At 35.1% G+C, this 15,031-nt stretch overlaps 1 protein-coding gene across 1 annotated transcript in view; it reads right to left on the bottom strand.

Moving 5' to 3' along the window:
• Nucleotides 1-15,031, bottom strand: part of PTEN (phosphatase and tensin homolog) — a gene marked incomplete at its 5' end in the record, with an annotated part of 93,620 nt that overhangs the window by 36,310 nt on the left and 42,279 nt on the right. The window contains one exon of the mRNA XM_082672952.1: nt 5,556-5,600. Within this exon, the coding sequence (XP_082529078.1) occupies nt 5,556-5,600 (45 nt within the window). The remainder of the gene's footprint in view (nt 1-5,555; nt 5,601-15,031) is intronic.

Here is a 15,031-nt window from a genome sequence, read left to right as displayed (position 1 = left end):
TAAAATAAAAACTTAGCATTTTAAAACAAATAAAGGTCCATAGCCTCTGAATCTACCATTCCAAAATCCCCAAATTTTGAAGCATCTGAAACTTTCTCTTAACTGTATGGCAAACTCAATTGCAGCAGAACTTGATCTGAGTTTATGAGAATGTGTACCCCTTAATTAATAGGAATACACTTACAGCAAAGAGTGAAACATTTTATCCTAGGTACTGTTCCAAATCCCACTGGGGTGTTATGCAATACAAAATATATGCTTCCATGTTACCTTTCTAAAAACTGAAAAATTCTGAATGCTGAAACACAACTAGCCCAAAGAATTTCACATAAGAGGTTATGGACCTGTGCTTTACATTTAGAAATCCTGAAATATCTGTAGAGTTCATTTATTTTAAACAAGTTTTAAACTCAAATCCACATGAAGGTTGGGAATTCCCTGGTGCTCTCACTGCCGAGGACCTGGGTTCAATCCCTGGTCAGGGAACTAAGGTCCAACAAGCCAGGTGGTGCGGCAAAAATAAAAAAAAATCCGCATGAAGGTTGAACTAATTATAAGCAAACTGCAACCCACTAATTTCTAACTGGTCAGACCTGAAACAAATCAGCTTCTCATAATATTGCTGAAAACAAAGCTTTTCCATTTTAGCATACTATAATTTAGTATATTGAGTTTTGCTAGAAAGAAAGTTTATTTAACAATGACATATGCACATATACGTATCCTTGCTAAATAATTTCATATTCGCTTTTATTAAAAAAAAATGACAGGCAGAAAGAAGAGAACTGACCAAGAAAATAGTAATGTTTTACACTTTCTTTGGTACAGGTTAAAGAGGAGTATGGTCAATAGAGAAGAATCCTTAATGGAATATTTTATAAGGAATCATGTAAAATAGGGCTTACGAGGTGAGGGGAGAGGTATATACCAGGAAACAATTCTAAGAAACTGGTCTCATAAGAGCACAACAAAAAATAAACATTTTGAGTTTCATACAGCTTCAGTTATCTAAAATTCCTGTACATTTTTAGCAGCTCAAAATGTTTGGCTTGATAAACACTGCTGATAACTGCCTTCATACACTGACTCTCAAATATTATTAAGAGGAAAAAAATGGAGGGAAAGTGAAAATAATGAGCTACTAAATGTCTATTAGATGTGCATACCTTACAAAGTTTCCATGTTGTTAAATTCATCCTCACAATCATTTAACAGTTAATACTGTCTCCATTTTATGTATGAGAAAGCTAAAATTTAGAAGAGCATTACAAAACTGGCCCCAAACCACGATATGTAAATGGAAGAGCCCAGCACCTCTGATTACAAAAGTCAAACTTTTTTCAGTATTGTTCCATACTCCATGCATAATAAAAAATATAGAAGTTTAAAAAACAATAACAAATTTTAGTCAAAGTCAGCATTCCAACAAGAGCATTATTTGGCATAAAAGAACCAACAAACAGTGATAATGAAAACATGAAAAAATTGTGAAAGTATCTACAGGTATGGATAGGGAGTATGTGAAAACATATACTGCGCCTGGTAGTGATAAAAGTGATCTGGGGAGTGGTTGGTCGGGTAAGAAAGAAGACTCTCTTAATTAAAACCTTCTCTGATGGGGCTTCCCTGGTGGCACAGTGGTTGAGAGTCTGCCTGCCGATGCCGGGGACACGGGTTCATGCCCCGGTCCAGGAAGATCCCACATGCCGTGGAGCGGTGGGGCCCGTGAGCCATGGCTGCTGAGCCTGCGCGTCCAGAGCCTAGGCTCCGCAACAGGAAAAAGACTCTCTTAATTAAAACCTTCTCTGATGGGGCTTCCCTGGTGATGCAGTGGTTAAGAACCCGTCTGCTAATGCAGGGGACACAGGTTTGATCCCTGGTCCAGGAAGATCCCACATGCTGCGGAGCAGCTAAGCCCAGGCGCCACAACTGCTGAGCCTGTGCTCTGGAGGCCACGAGCCACAACTACTGAGCCTGTGCACCACAACCGCTGAAGCCCTCATGCCTGGAGCCTGTGCTCTGCAGCAGGAGAGGCCACGGCAATGAGAGGCCTGTGCACCGCAACGAAGAGTAGGCCCCGCTCGCCGCAACTAGAGAAAGCCCACGCACAGCAACGAAGACCCAACGCAGCCAAAAATAAATAAATTTTAAAAATTTAAAAACACAAACTTTCTCTGATAACTGCACACACATACACACACACACAGAGTCCCTTGTAAATTTATGGTATATTAGTGATAAGACAAGTCTTTCAACAAACCAAAATTAAAGATACATGAATGGTAAATGGGATCTGACTAAGACAAGTGTATTTATACTTCCTTATAACTAGAACTCAAAAGATATCTTTTTTTAAATCATCACCTCATATTGGCTTATATAAGACAAGAGAAATAAAGATGCACTGAAAGAGAGCTTTTATGAAGCAGTAGACAGAAAGTGAAGAAAGGGATAAGATTAATAGGAAATGCTTCCAGAGAAATGAGACTCGTCATAGAATCAGCTAGGCATGTAGGTTTCTTTACTCTCTTCAATGGAGCTATCCCTATCTTACAAAATAAAACTTAATACATAAAAATTAACAACAGCTGAAGGTTTACCACAAATTGATGCATAGCTGTATGTCAAATAGAATATACCATGAAATATAGTCAACCTTTTAAAAATTAGTATCCAGTGAACATTTAACTTCCTCAAAGGCAAGAACTATAGTATATCTTTATACCCTATCTCCCCCCTCCTCCCCTTACCCCCACCAGAAGACAGATTACAGAGGAAAATACAAAAATGAAGTACACACACTTGCATAAAACGAACTGATTAATGTACTAAGTAATTCACCAAGTATACCTGAATTTGGTTAATGATATGAGGCTAATTTTGTCCTTTCTTAAAATAACTTACTGAATGCCTGATAATAGAGATATAAAGTTACAGTCAATTATTAGAAAGTCCACATTAAGAACTCTTCTTCACTCACATATGTCATAGTTGCCATAAAAAGTTTAATATACTATTAAATACAGGTATGTCAAGTGCAAATATTTTAAGATCTTTCCATTTACATATGTTTGCAAAGACATACATCACATCTAATTAATATCCTAAAAATAAAAGAAACAAAATAGAAACATCTGCTACTTATAAGACTCAGAAATATAAACAGAGGTAGAAAAGTAAAGAAGACTGAAAAGTGACATCAGAAATCAAAACATGCTACAACTTGGTAGTTCTAGAAACTTCTGAAGAAAGTAAAATTTGGGGTGATTAAAACAAACAAACAAAAAAACAGAAAGGGAATACTGGCATCAACAGTGGATGGTCTGCTACCATATGTACCTGTGTGACCCTGTTCAACTCACTTAACTTCTCTAGGCCTCAGATTCCCCATCAGTAAAATGAGAAGGTTGGACTAAATGATCTCTTTCAGGTACTTTCCAGTCTATGATTCCATTAAATGGATGGGGGAATAAGGGAGTTAAAATATGTGCACCGAAAGCTACTCTCAACTAATAATGAGACAGTTCATTAACTTGGGGGTCCGATGTTTGGATATACAAAAACAAATAGGCAATCAACTCTCCAGGCTAGATACCAATGCCAACTTTAACCATAATAACACAAGTGACCCACAATACTGACAGTACAAACCTGAGTCCTAAATTCTAGAAGCAGGAAGCCATTGCATACAGGAATGAAAAGAATTTCCTTTCCTTTCTTTGGATATAATGTTAAACTCAAATAAAGTTTTGAAATAAGGCAGAATCTGTCTTTAGTATCTTTCTATCTTTAGTAGAGAGTCTGGGACTCTCTACATGCCCAGTACTAAGAGTCTAAGCCTGAGGTGACTCATTTAGTGGACTCCAGCTTTTGACAGTTCATGCCCTGTTTGGTTTTTTGTTTGAAACTTAACTTCTGAATCCAGTTGTTCAAAAACTACAAAACTCTGTGGTTTTTATTTTCCTCCACAGAAACACTCTGGCACCTGTAACAAGAGTTTTTGTAGGAGAGGTTAATCCAGAAAAGAGAAAGATACTCGCACAGATCATTTGTTAAGTTGGAACCCACCTAAACTTAAGTTTCTACAGCACCTTTTACTTTCTTTCATCTTACTTATTACCACTACACCATACACACACACACACACCAGAATCTGACCATAATGGATTATCTGCCATATTCTAGACAATATTATTGCCAACAAGCTTCTTACACGCCATTCTCTCTGCCTGCACTGCCATTTCCCCTCCTCCTAAGCCTCAGGTCAACCTCTATGATTCTTTTCACCCCAGCTCAAACATGCCATTCTTTATGAAACCTTCCCTACGGGGTGCCATGCACTATTTTGACTGTTGTCTACACAGTTCTCTTCTATACAAGAGTTACCTCTTCTATAATACTTTGTCTACCTTTCACATTAGACTATAATTACCTGAGGAATGGAACTACATCTTATTCACCTCTGCACTAACAAAATGTTGTAGAATGTCTTAACATGTAGCAAGCCCTCAATAAATGTTTGCTTCTTTGTTCATCTGAGGAAATCAGTGACAACTCACTAAGAGATACAATACTAGTGTCTACTTCACTCTCAGGTCTTCTGAAGTCTTATCAGAGTACAAAGATCACTAAATTAAAGATAAAAAAGCAACATCCCACAAGCCAATAAGGCACAGAGAATCTTTCATTTTTTTGGTGAATATGTGAAAGCCCACTAAACGCAGAAAAAAACCTTGTTCTTACATTTGATAAATAAACTCTACAGAAATTATAACAGTAAATTAGCATACGTAACTTTAGATTAAAATTTTTTCCATTGCATAATTTATACATATCACATAGGAAAAATAAAAGCCTGGTAGAAACATAACACATTTTATGCACAATTTGTTTTTTGAATTAGAAAATGGTCAATATTTTGGGAAGGAAAAAATGGTCAAGAGCAAAAATGATAAGATATTTTCTTCACACTTTTCTTTCCTTCTTCTTCTATTTTACACCTCGACTCACAAAGTCAAAAGAAAAAATGAAAGGTTAAAGATAAGGTCAGCTAGCTGAATCAAGAGGCAATCCTTACATCCCTGCCCCAGACAAGAGAAACCACCCAATTCAACAATTTTAGTTAACTTATTTATTTTATATACAGTTAGAGAATATGCTAATAGCTTTTTCAATCAATTGACCTAGAGACACAGAATAAAATTATGTCTACTCTAGAAGCATCCCTCCATGGAAGATGGCATTAATGCTTTAGCAGAAGCTGTGTGTGAATTACACTTCAAGTTACCACATGGTTATGGGCCCAAAGATGGGCTAGATGCCAAGTCATTTAAAGCAGATCAAGTAACATGAATCTGTGCCAACATTGTTTTACCTCATCATTACACTTTCTAAATGACCTAACAATGCTCTCAATCAGACTTCTTGAACTAATTGTTTTAGGAATACAATTCTGTTAAAATATATCTTTACCTCATTCTAACAAGGAAATAACTTTCACTCAATAGTTATTTTAGAAGATATTTGCAAGCATACAAACAAGAAAACATACTTACAGATTGTATATCTTGTAATGGTTTTTATGCTTTGAATCCAAAAACCTTAAAACAAAACAAACAAACAAAAAGCCACCATTAACAAAAATGAGCTAACATTTGAAATTACATTACTACTATTGAGAAAAACCAAAAGACAGATTCTATTTTTCCTAATCTCAAATATCATTTAAGAAAAATAAATAAACTCCAATAAATATTCTATCCATGGATTTAAACTAGTAATCAGGTCTTTCTTAAGTAATTATTACATTACACAGATTTATACAATCTGAAGTAAAGCCATAGCTCTTCATAAAATGAATATTTTCATAATCTCTCTTCAGCCTAACATAATGAGATTGAGTATTAAGAAATAACTTCTTTAAAAAGCAGCATTAGCATTTAGCTCAAGTTTACCTAGCTTATACAGTTTTGTGAGAAATAGTCACATGCAATCAAGAAATCTTAAAAATAATCCTGGAAATTCAGCCATCATTTTCTTTCAAACTAAAAACTTTTGATATTTGAAAGATGCAAGTAATAACTATTAGCTCTGTACAAAGTTTATTAAATATTTTCACACACATATTCTCATTTGATGCTCACAAACATCTGAGAGGTAGGTATCAAAGAAATTACAGGACTTGCCCAAGGTCATACAGCTAATACGTCAAAATAATACGTCAAAAGACCAAAGACCTCTCCCCTCAACAATTAGTTAAGAAACTAAACAACAACAATTACAGCCAACACTTACTATATGCCAGGCACTATTTTAAATACTTTATGCATACAAATTTATTTAATCCTGTAAGGTAGGTAATAGAGGGGTTAGAAAAGTATAAGGCTGAGGAAATAGAATAAATAGAAGAACAAATGGAAAACAGAAGAGAAGATTTTAGAAGATCTAAAGTCTAGGAGATTCAACATATGAATAGGCATCCCAGAGAAAAAAACAGAAAACATGGGAGAAGAAATCCAAGATATAATTCAAGAAAAATACCCAAAACTGAAGGCCATGAATTTCCAAACTGAAAGGGTATAATGAGTATTCGGCAATATTAAAACAGACCCAAATAAAGGCATACATATCTCACTGAAATTTCTGAATGCTGAAGACATAAACATAAGATCCTAGCTGCATGAGAGGAAACATGTTTCATAAAATGAATCTGGAATCCGAATAACATCATCCTTTTTAATGGCAATACCAGCAGCTAGAAAACAACTGGGCAAAACCTTCTGACTTAAAATTATTCCCAGCCTAGAATTCCATACCAAGATAGACTATAAAACAAGTGTGAATACATATATAATAAAGGCATTTTAAAATAAGCAAAGTCTCAAATAATTTTGCTTTCCACATATTCTCTCTCAGGAAGTTACTACAAGGTGTGTTCCACCAAAACAAGGGTGGGAAACCGTGAAAGAAGATGACAAGTTCCAGAAACTGAAGAATCCAACGCATGAGAAGAAAAAGGAGAATCCCCAGAATGAATAGTGAAGGGACATCTCGATTAGACAGTCATACAGCAAGCCTAGAGAACGACTAATCCAGATTAGGGCAGACCGGAAGGTTCCTGGAGAAGATGAAATTGATATAATAAAAAATGTGCTCAAACATATATAGAGATTTATACAACTAGGAGTAAGTTTAGGGATGAATTAAGAATGTAGAAACTAACCGAGAGAGAGAGAGAAAGAGAGAGAGAAAAAAGGAGGGAAGAAGGGATGGAGAGAGGGAGAATTGTAAATCCAGGGAAAACAAAATGTGTAGGAAAAACCAGTTATAATATACTGTATTGCTTAACTATGAATGACATTTATCTAGTCATAATGACATAAAAACCCAATATTGATATAACCAAAATTACAATATACTACTGGAAGAATGGGAGAATGAAAATATGTGGTTGGGTTAAGAGGAAAGAAAAAAAGAGTCCATAAACTTGAATGTGAAAAATTATGTTACACAGTAATACAAGCAGTACTTATAACTTTATCACTAACTGATATGTCATACTACAGTTGATGAAGATATCAAAATATTATTTACAATCAACACTGCAAAAATTAACAGTCATTAGACCTGCCAACAGATTTGATTTAAATGTGTTAATAACTATTATTATATAGATGTTTTAAAATATTTTATAACAATTATAACCAAAACTAATATAATAGGCACATTTATAATCCTATGAATTTTATTTTATGGATTTAAAATCATTTTAAGAAAGGGTTCATAAGCTTCACCAGACTGTCAAAAAGGTGCATGGCCTAAGATTAAGAACTCTTGCCACAGGGCATAGTTTGGAAACAAAGGAAAATAACTACCTTTTTTTTTTTGTGGCAGTGGTTGTTAATAAACCCTATAGAACTATTTGATTTTAGTATTTCATGTGTACAACTTTTTTAAAGTAAATATTTAAGGTATGTGTAACTTTTTATAATTCTTTGCTTTAACCCACTACTTCAACCAACCGAGGACGCACTGATTCTGCTACAGACTTCTACTGAGCTATAAATATATTACAGGAAAAAGTGGTTTGTTACAGACCCTTTCACTCCTGTCTGTTCTACCCTCTTTATCTTCTATATTCCTGTACCTTTTTCTCAATTTTTACTTTTGGACTTTTCTTTAAATTGAGGTAAAAATTTACATACAGTGAAATAGACAGATCTTAGGTGTACAATTCTATAAGTTTTGTAACAACCACTCTAATCAAAATATAGAACACTTCTACCACCCCAGAAAATTCCCTCATGCCCGTTTTCAGTCAAGCCCCACCAAGCTCTCAGGTAGCTACTACTATTACCATATATTAGTTTGGCCTTGTTCTTTAATTTCATGTAATTGTAATCATGTAATATGCATTCTTTTTAAACTGATTTCCTTCACTTAATGTTTTTCGAATTTACCCATGTTGTTACATGTATGGATAGTTCATTCTTTTTATTCTATTATTCCACTGCATGAACATAACACCATTTGTTTATCCATTCTCCTTTGATGGATATCTGGGATGTTTACAGTTTGGGGTTATTATGAATAAAGTGCATAAACATTCTCGTGCAAGTCTTTTGGGGGACATATGCTTTCATTTCCTTGAGTAAATAACAGCTAGGAGTAGAACTCCTGGGTCACAGAGGAGATAGGGTGCGTGCATATTTAACTCTATAAGAAACTACTGAACAGTTTTCAAAAGCAGCTATACCATTCTACAGTCCTACCAACATTTTAAGAGTTCCAGTTGCTCCACAGTCTCATCAATATTTGGTGTTGTCAGCTTTTTAAAATTCTAGTCCTTCATTTGTTTATTAGCCATTTTTACACTTTCTTCTTTGAAATGTCTGTTTAAGTCACTGGCTCATTTCTTCCCCCAAATGGATTATTTGTCTTTTTTATTACTGATTTATAGGAGTCTTTTATATATTCTGGGTATAAGTCCTTTGTCAGTTATTTGCTCCTTGTGTATGACTTGCCTTTTCATTTCCTTAATATTGTGCTTTGAAAATAAACAAATTTAAATTTTGATAAAATCCAATATATCAAATTTTTCTTTTGTTTAGAACTTTGCATCCTCTCTGAGAAATCTTTCCCTACACATAAAGAATTCATAAAGATATTCTCTATGTTTTGTTCTAGAAGCTTTATACATACTTTTAGACTTTTCTCAGTTTCTATTTTAATTTGGTTGGAAATTTAGGTAAATATTATGGGTAATTAGAATAACCAAAACATAGACAAATGATTTGAAGGACAGTGATCATAAAATTTAATAAACAACAACTCATTGCTACCTGCCATATTTTCCACCATAGGTTTCTTCTGAGAGAAAATGAATAAGTAAAAAATGATCTACAAAATACAATTTTCTCACGGAAAGCCTACAATGTAAATGTGAGCAGAGGGGGGGAAAAAGGTATTTTGGAGAATTAACAGTTCATTTTTAGTTCATTCTGAGTCTGGTAACTATGTTTTGAATCTAAATACATAAACCAATACTATATTAATAGGTATGTACACATCCCATTGCCCATCTCCAAGGAATACTATTCACATGTGGCAGCCCTTCGTACACTTCAACTGGAGTCTAAAGGACTGACAGAACACATACCAAAATGATCACAGTGGCTATCCTGGGTTTTCAGGGAAAGATGGAGGCTTTCATGATTTACTTTCAACAATTTACTTCTACAATTTTGTTGTTAAAACATAAGCACATACTACTTTCAAAAGAAAAAAGTTTTCTGTCCTAATGTATTTTCCCAAAAAAGTAAGAACTGATGAAATTATATCACACTATGTTTTACCTCCAAAAAGTGAGCTTCATTAAAAGTCTAGGTTCTTTTAAACAGTATTTTTTAGAGTTTACATAAAATTAATATTTTCATATACTATTTTTAAAGTAGAAAAAACAAGGATCAAAGCTTTTTTCAATGTGATAACAGTCCTCCTTGAGAAATAATTAGTTTTAATGATTCATGCAATTCCTATTTATAAAGACTCATGAGGTTTTTCTTAATTGTATTTTCATTCATACTGAGTCTGTCCTGAGGATGTTAAAAAAAAGAAATTATTGGCACACACTGTATGCCAAAATCACAAATCTAACATCAGTGAGAAATGATGTCAACAAAACAGAAACAATTCATTAAAATGCTGGTAACGTGTTATCTCTTTAAATCCCTCCTAGAGGCTCCAGCCATGGAAAGCCTATTCTTCAATTTCATCAGGACACTTCATATGTTACTTTAGCTAGGTGTCTAAATTGTATGTTCAAAGCCAACTTTTATCCTCTTTTAACTTTCAAGTATTATTTATTATGGGCACAACTGCTAAGAATTTCTGCTTCCCAATCCTTTATTTTTTCTACATTCCATTCAGGAAGTACTAAAGGCTTCCTAAATAAACAGCCTCATTTGATGCCTTATAACACACATTTAAAAATAAAATCACTTCACTTCTAGAAAAGAAAAGTATCTATTAGGGTAACCTTTCATTAAATTAAATATCCCACAAAATAATACTGATTGACCTAGTAAAACGGAAATACATTAGAGATGGTAAATAGGTGTCAAACTAGTAGTGGCTTGTTGAGGGGCAATGTTAAGGCTATTAAAACAGGTTGGAGACTGGGAAAGAATATCTGCCATTAGTGAGGGAGAGAGAATAAAATAAAAATTTTCACTTTATTTGCCATTTCTAGAGAACATCAATACAAATATATGGGTAAAATTCAGTAAAAAGCAAAATTTGAACATTATAAATTATTATACAGTAGCAAAGTTATTGTAACCAGATTAAAGTTCTATTATGAATAGGCCTTAAATAACTTTGTTCTAAAAATCTTTTTTTATACTGGCGTTCAATATAAAGGGGCCATCTCTTAAAATTTTTCTTACAGGAGCATGTATATACTTTTGACCGTTAAAGAGTATCTGGTACAGGAGTTTTCCTCTTGTAAATAACTGTAAAACTGGGCAAAATGTATGAGGCACTAAACAAAAGGTAGCATAGGCTTATGATCCCTAGGGAAAAAGAAACATGAGGTTACCCCATGGCTGCCTTGTTTTCAGGTTGGAGACTCTTTTCTGACACAGCAGAAGGAAGCAGCACAAATGGAACAAAGGTTTCACTGAGGTATACAGGCAGAGATTGGAGTTGGGTGGTAAAGCAGCTAGAGTTTGTGGAAGAGGGTAGCAGAAAAAGGAGGATGAACAGACAGAGGGACTTCGAAGTGTGTATGGAAATTCACCTCAGGGCCTTGGCCATGGGTTGGGCTGCATATGTGCAGAATCTGGAAGCATAATGGAGATGACACCAGAGATAGCACAGCTCTAGGAGAAGGAGTTCTGGTCCAGCCAGAGTGGAGAGACCTCACTGAGGAACTCACGTATTCAGCTGAGAACCCAGAAAGGCCACACGTTAGGAGTAAGGATCATGCCCTGAACAAAAGACAAAACTAAAATAGGCCTGCCTTAACAAAGCAAACCAAACCTGATAATACAAGAAGATTAACCATTAATTTAAATGCCTGCCAAAATGAAACTCAGCACCCTTAAATTAACATTCAGACTCCCTACAATATATCACCCACAACATTCATCATACAATTAAAACTTATTAGACATGCAAAGCAGGAAAACATGACCTATGACCAAGGAAAAAAAAGCAGTCAGTGGAAACCAACACCAAGACAAACCAGATGTTAGAATTAGCAGACACGGACTTTGAAGCAGCTATTATAAATATATATGGGAATGTAAAGGAAAATGATTATAGCAAATGAAAAGACAAATCTCAGCAAAGACACAGAGACTATAAAAGACAGAAATTCTGGGTCTCAAAAGTACAGTATCTGAAAAGAAAAAAATCTACTTGCATGGTCTTAATGGAAGACTGGGAACTGCAGAAGAAAGATGTGGCAGATTGTATTTTCTAAGAATGACTACATCTCCCATCCCACATGCTCTTCATACAACATAACCTTAACACTGTTCCTATCAAGTGATGGGGTCTATGGTCCCTCCCCCTTGAACTTGGGCACACCTTTGTGACTGCCTCAACCAACACAGTATGGGCAGAAGTGACATAAAGCTATTTCTAAGGCTAGGTCATAAAAATGCCATGCTCTTTTACCCATGCACTTCATTCTTAACAAGCTGCCATGCTATGAGGAAGCCCAAACTAGCCTACATGGAAAGGCCAAGTATAGGGGTTCTGGCCAACAGCCCAACTAAAGACCCAGATAAGGACTGCATTTCCCAGACATGTGAGTGAAAACACCTTCAGATGATTCAGCCCCCAACGTGCCAACTCATCTCCAGTCACTGAGTCTTCCCAACTAAGGCCCCAGACACCGTGGAGCAGAAATAAGCCACCTCCACCATGCCTTGTCTGAATTCCTGACTCACTTAATCTGTGAGTATAAAATAAATAAATGGTCTATGCTATTTATGTTTAGAGGTGGTTTGTTATGCATAAATATTAGCTGGAAAATAAAGATATGAATTTGACCAAAGATTAGTAGTAATTATCTAACATGAAGAACAGAAGAAATTGAAAAAAATTTTAAAGACATTACAGCCGGAAATTCCCCACCCATGGTGTAAAACATTAACTTAGAGATACTAGAAGCTCAATAAACTTCAAGTAAGACAAATATAAAAAGAACCACACTATGCATATCATGATCAAAACCACTGAAAACCAAAGACAAACGGAAAAAAACAAAAGGAGTCAAAGAAAAAGACACATTATGTATAGGAGAATACCAGTCTGAATAATGGCTGACTTCTCATCAGATCTAATGAAGTGCTGAAAAGCAAAAAAAAAAAAAGCCATCCCAGAAGTCTATATCCAGCAAAATGCCCTTCAAAAACAATCAACATAAGCTGAGAGGATCTGTCGCCAGCAGACTTGCCCACAGGCTGAAGGGAACTAATTCCAGATGAAAAGTGAGTCTACAGAAAGAAACAAAAAGCATCAGAAATAGTAAATATAGGAATAAATATAAAAGGACATCTTTTTCTTCTCTTGATTCCACTGAAAGACAACTGACTGTTTAAAGCAAATAAAATAACACTGTATTCTGGGGTTTATTACATACATAGATATAAAATCATACCAAAAAATTGAGGCAAGCAGAATTTTACTGTTGTAGGGCTCTTATATTTTAATGGGAACTGTAATAAGCTAAGAATGTGTTCTATAATACCTAGAACAAACTCTAAATATATATATATATTTATACATACAAATAAAAAGTCAATAGAAGAATTTAAATTGAATACCTGAAAATATTCTATTAACCCCAAAGAGGACAGAAAAAGAGGAATGGAGAGAATGAGAGTGAAACAGGAATGAATGAACAACTAAACACAAATAGAAAGATGTTGGTCTTAAATAAAACATATTAATCATTATATTAAATATAAATGGACTAAACACTCCAATTAAGCAAGTTGGTGATTGGGGATTTCCTTGGTGGCTCATTGTTAAGAATCCGCCTGCCAGTGCAGGGGACACGGGTTCAATCCCTGGTCCAGGAAGAACCCACATGCCGTGGAGAAACTAAGACCGTGCACCACAACTACTGAGCCTGCGCTCTAGAGCCCACGAGCCACAACTACTGAGCCTGCGAGCCACAGCTACTGAAGCCTGCACACCTAGAGCCCATGATCCACAACAAGATAAGCCACCGCAATGAGAAGCTCGCACACCACAATGAAGAGCAGCTCCCACTCGCTGCAACTAGAGAAAGCCTGCACGCAGCAACAAAGACCCAACGCAGCCAAAAAAAAAAAAAAAAAAGTCAGTGATTACAAAGCAAGTTCAAAACTGACCTTCATATTTCTTCATGAAATATAGTACATATAAATGTTTACATATACTTGCTACACAAGTTGTCACTCTCTACAAATTAATATACTATGCAATGTTCAACTCTGAAGAAGACAAGATTACATAAATCAAATGCAAAACTCAATCTAGATGCTCTATACATTAACACCATGCTACTGAACTCATTGTAGTAGAGGAGAAAAAATCTAGATTGCAAGATAAGCTTTATACTGACTCTTAGAAGGCATAAGAAACTCAGTTATTACTTTGAAGTTACTGGTGGTCCAGAGTCTAACCCTCTACCTTTCAGGGTTAGACTTGATCCTGTTAGTATATTGAGTGGGTTATTCCCCCCCTCCCCAGGGACAAATTAAAACCCATATCATATGACTGATGTATAAATATCACAATGATCATAATGGCAATATACTAATTTATTGAAAAATCCAACTGCCATAAGAACTAAATTATTCATATCTTTATGACCATATCTCACCATAAGCAGACCTGAGAATTGAAATCAGAATGTTGCTGAATAAATGTGGAATCAAACAAGAGAAGTTAGTTAAATGAAGCAATTTTTAATAGACTAAGATATTCTGATGTTTCCATCTCCACAAAAGGAATGGTTTTGCCAAAAATATCTAAAGTTCATTGGCTAAGGCTTCCTTTCTCTTGGCAGTGCTTTTTCCATGTTTCAATAGCTAACCAATCCTTCTTTTCACTGAAAGGCTTTATGTTGACAAACTAAATATACTCCACTGCATTAAACTGAAGTCTTACTGTAAGGCCTGAGAGTCATTCTGTTTTTTAAAGGTGAACTGGTATATTTCTGCTTGGTGCCAGTACTTACTGATATTAAGGTCTATATTATTAGAGCTGGGAACTGATAAAAATTCATCCAACAAATATTTATTGAACACCTGCAATGTGACAAGCACTACTGTGGATACATTGGTAACAAAACTCCAAGTAGGAACAACCACAATCATAATAACAATTGCTCCTAGCAGCTTGAGAAAAATCCATCAGCAAACCCCCTTTCAAGGTATCCCATTCAGAAAATAGCCTAAGAACACTAGATAGCTCTTACTAATTCAGAAATAGGCTAAAAAGAAAAATAATTACTTATTTGCTACATTTT

This window comes from Grampus griseus (assembly GCF_964374135.1).
Source record: "Grampus griseus genome assembly, chromosome: 16".
In the NCBI taxonomy this organism is placed as follows: Eukaryota; Metazoa; Chordata; class Mammalia; order Artiodactyla; family Delphinidae; genus Grampus; species Grampus griseus.
Note: the sequence above shows the minus strand (reverse complement) of the source record. Positions and strands in the feature narration are given on the sequence as shown.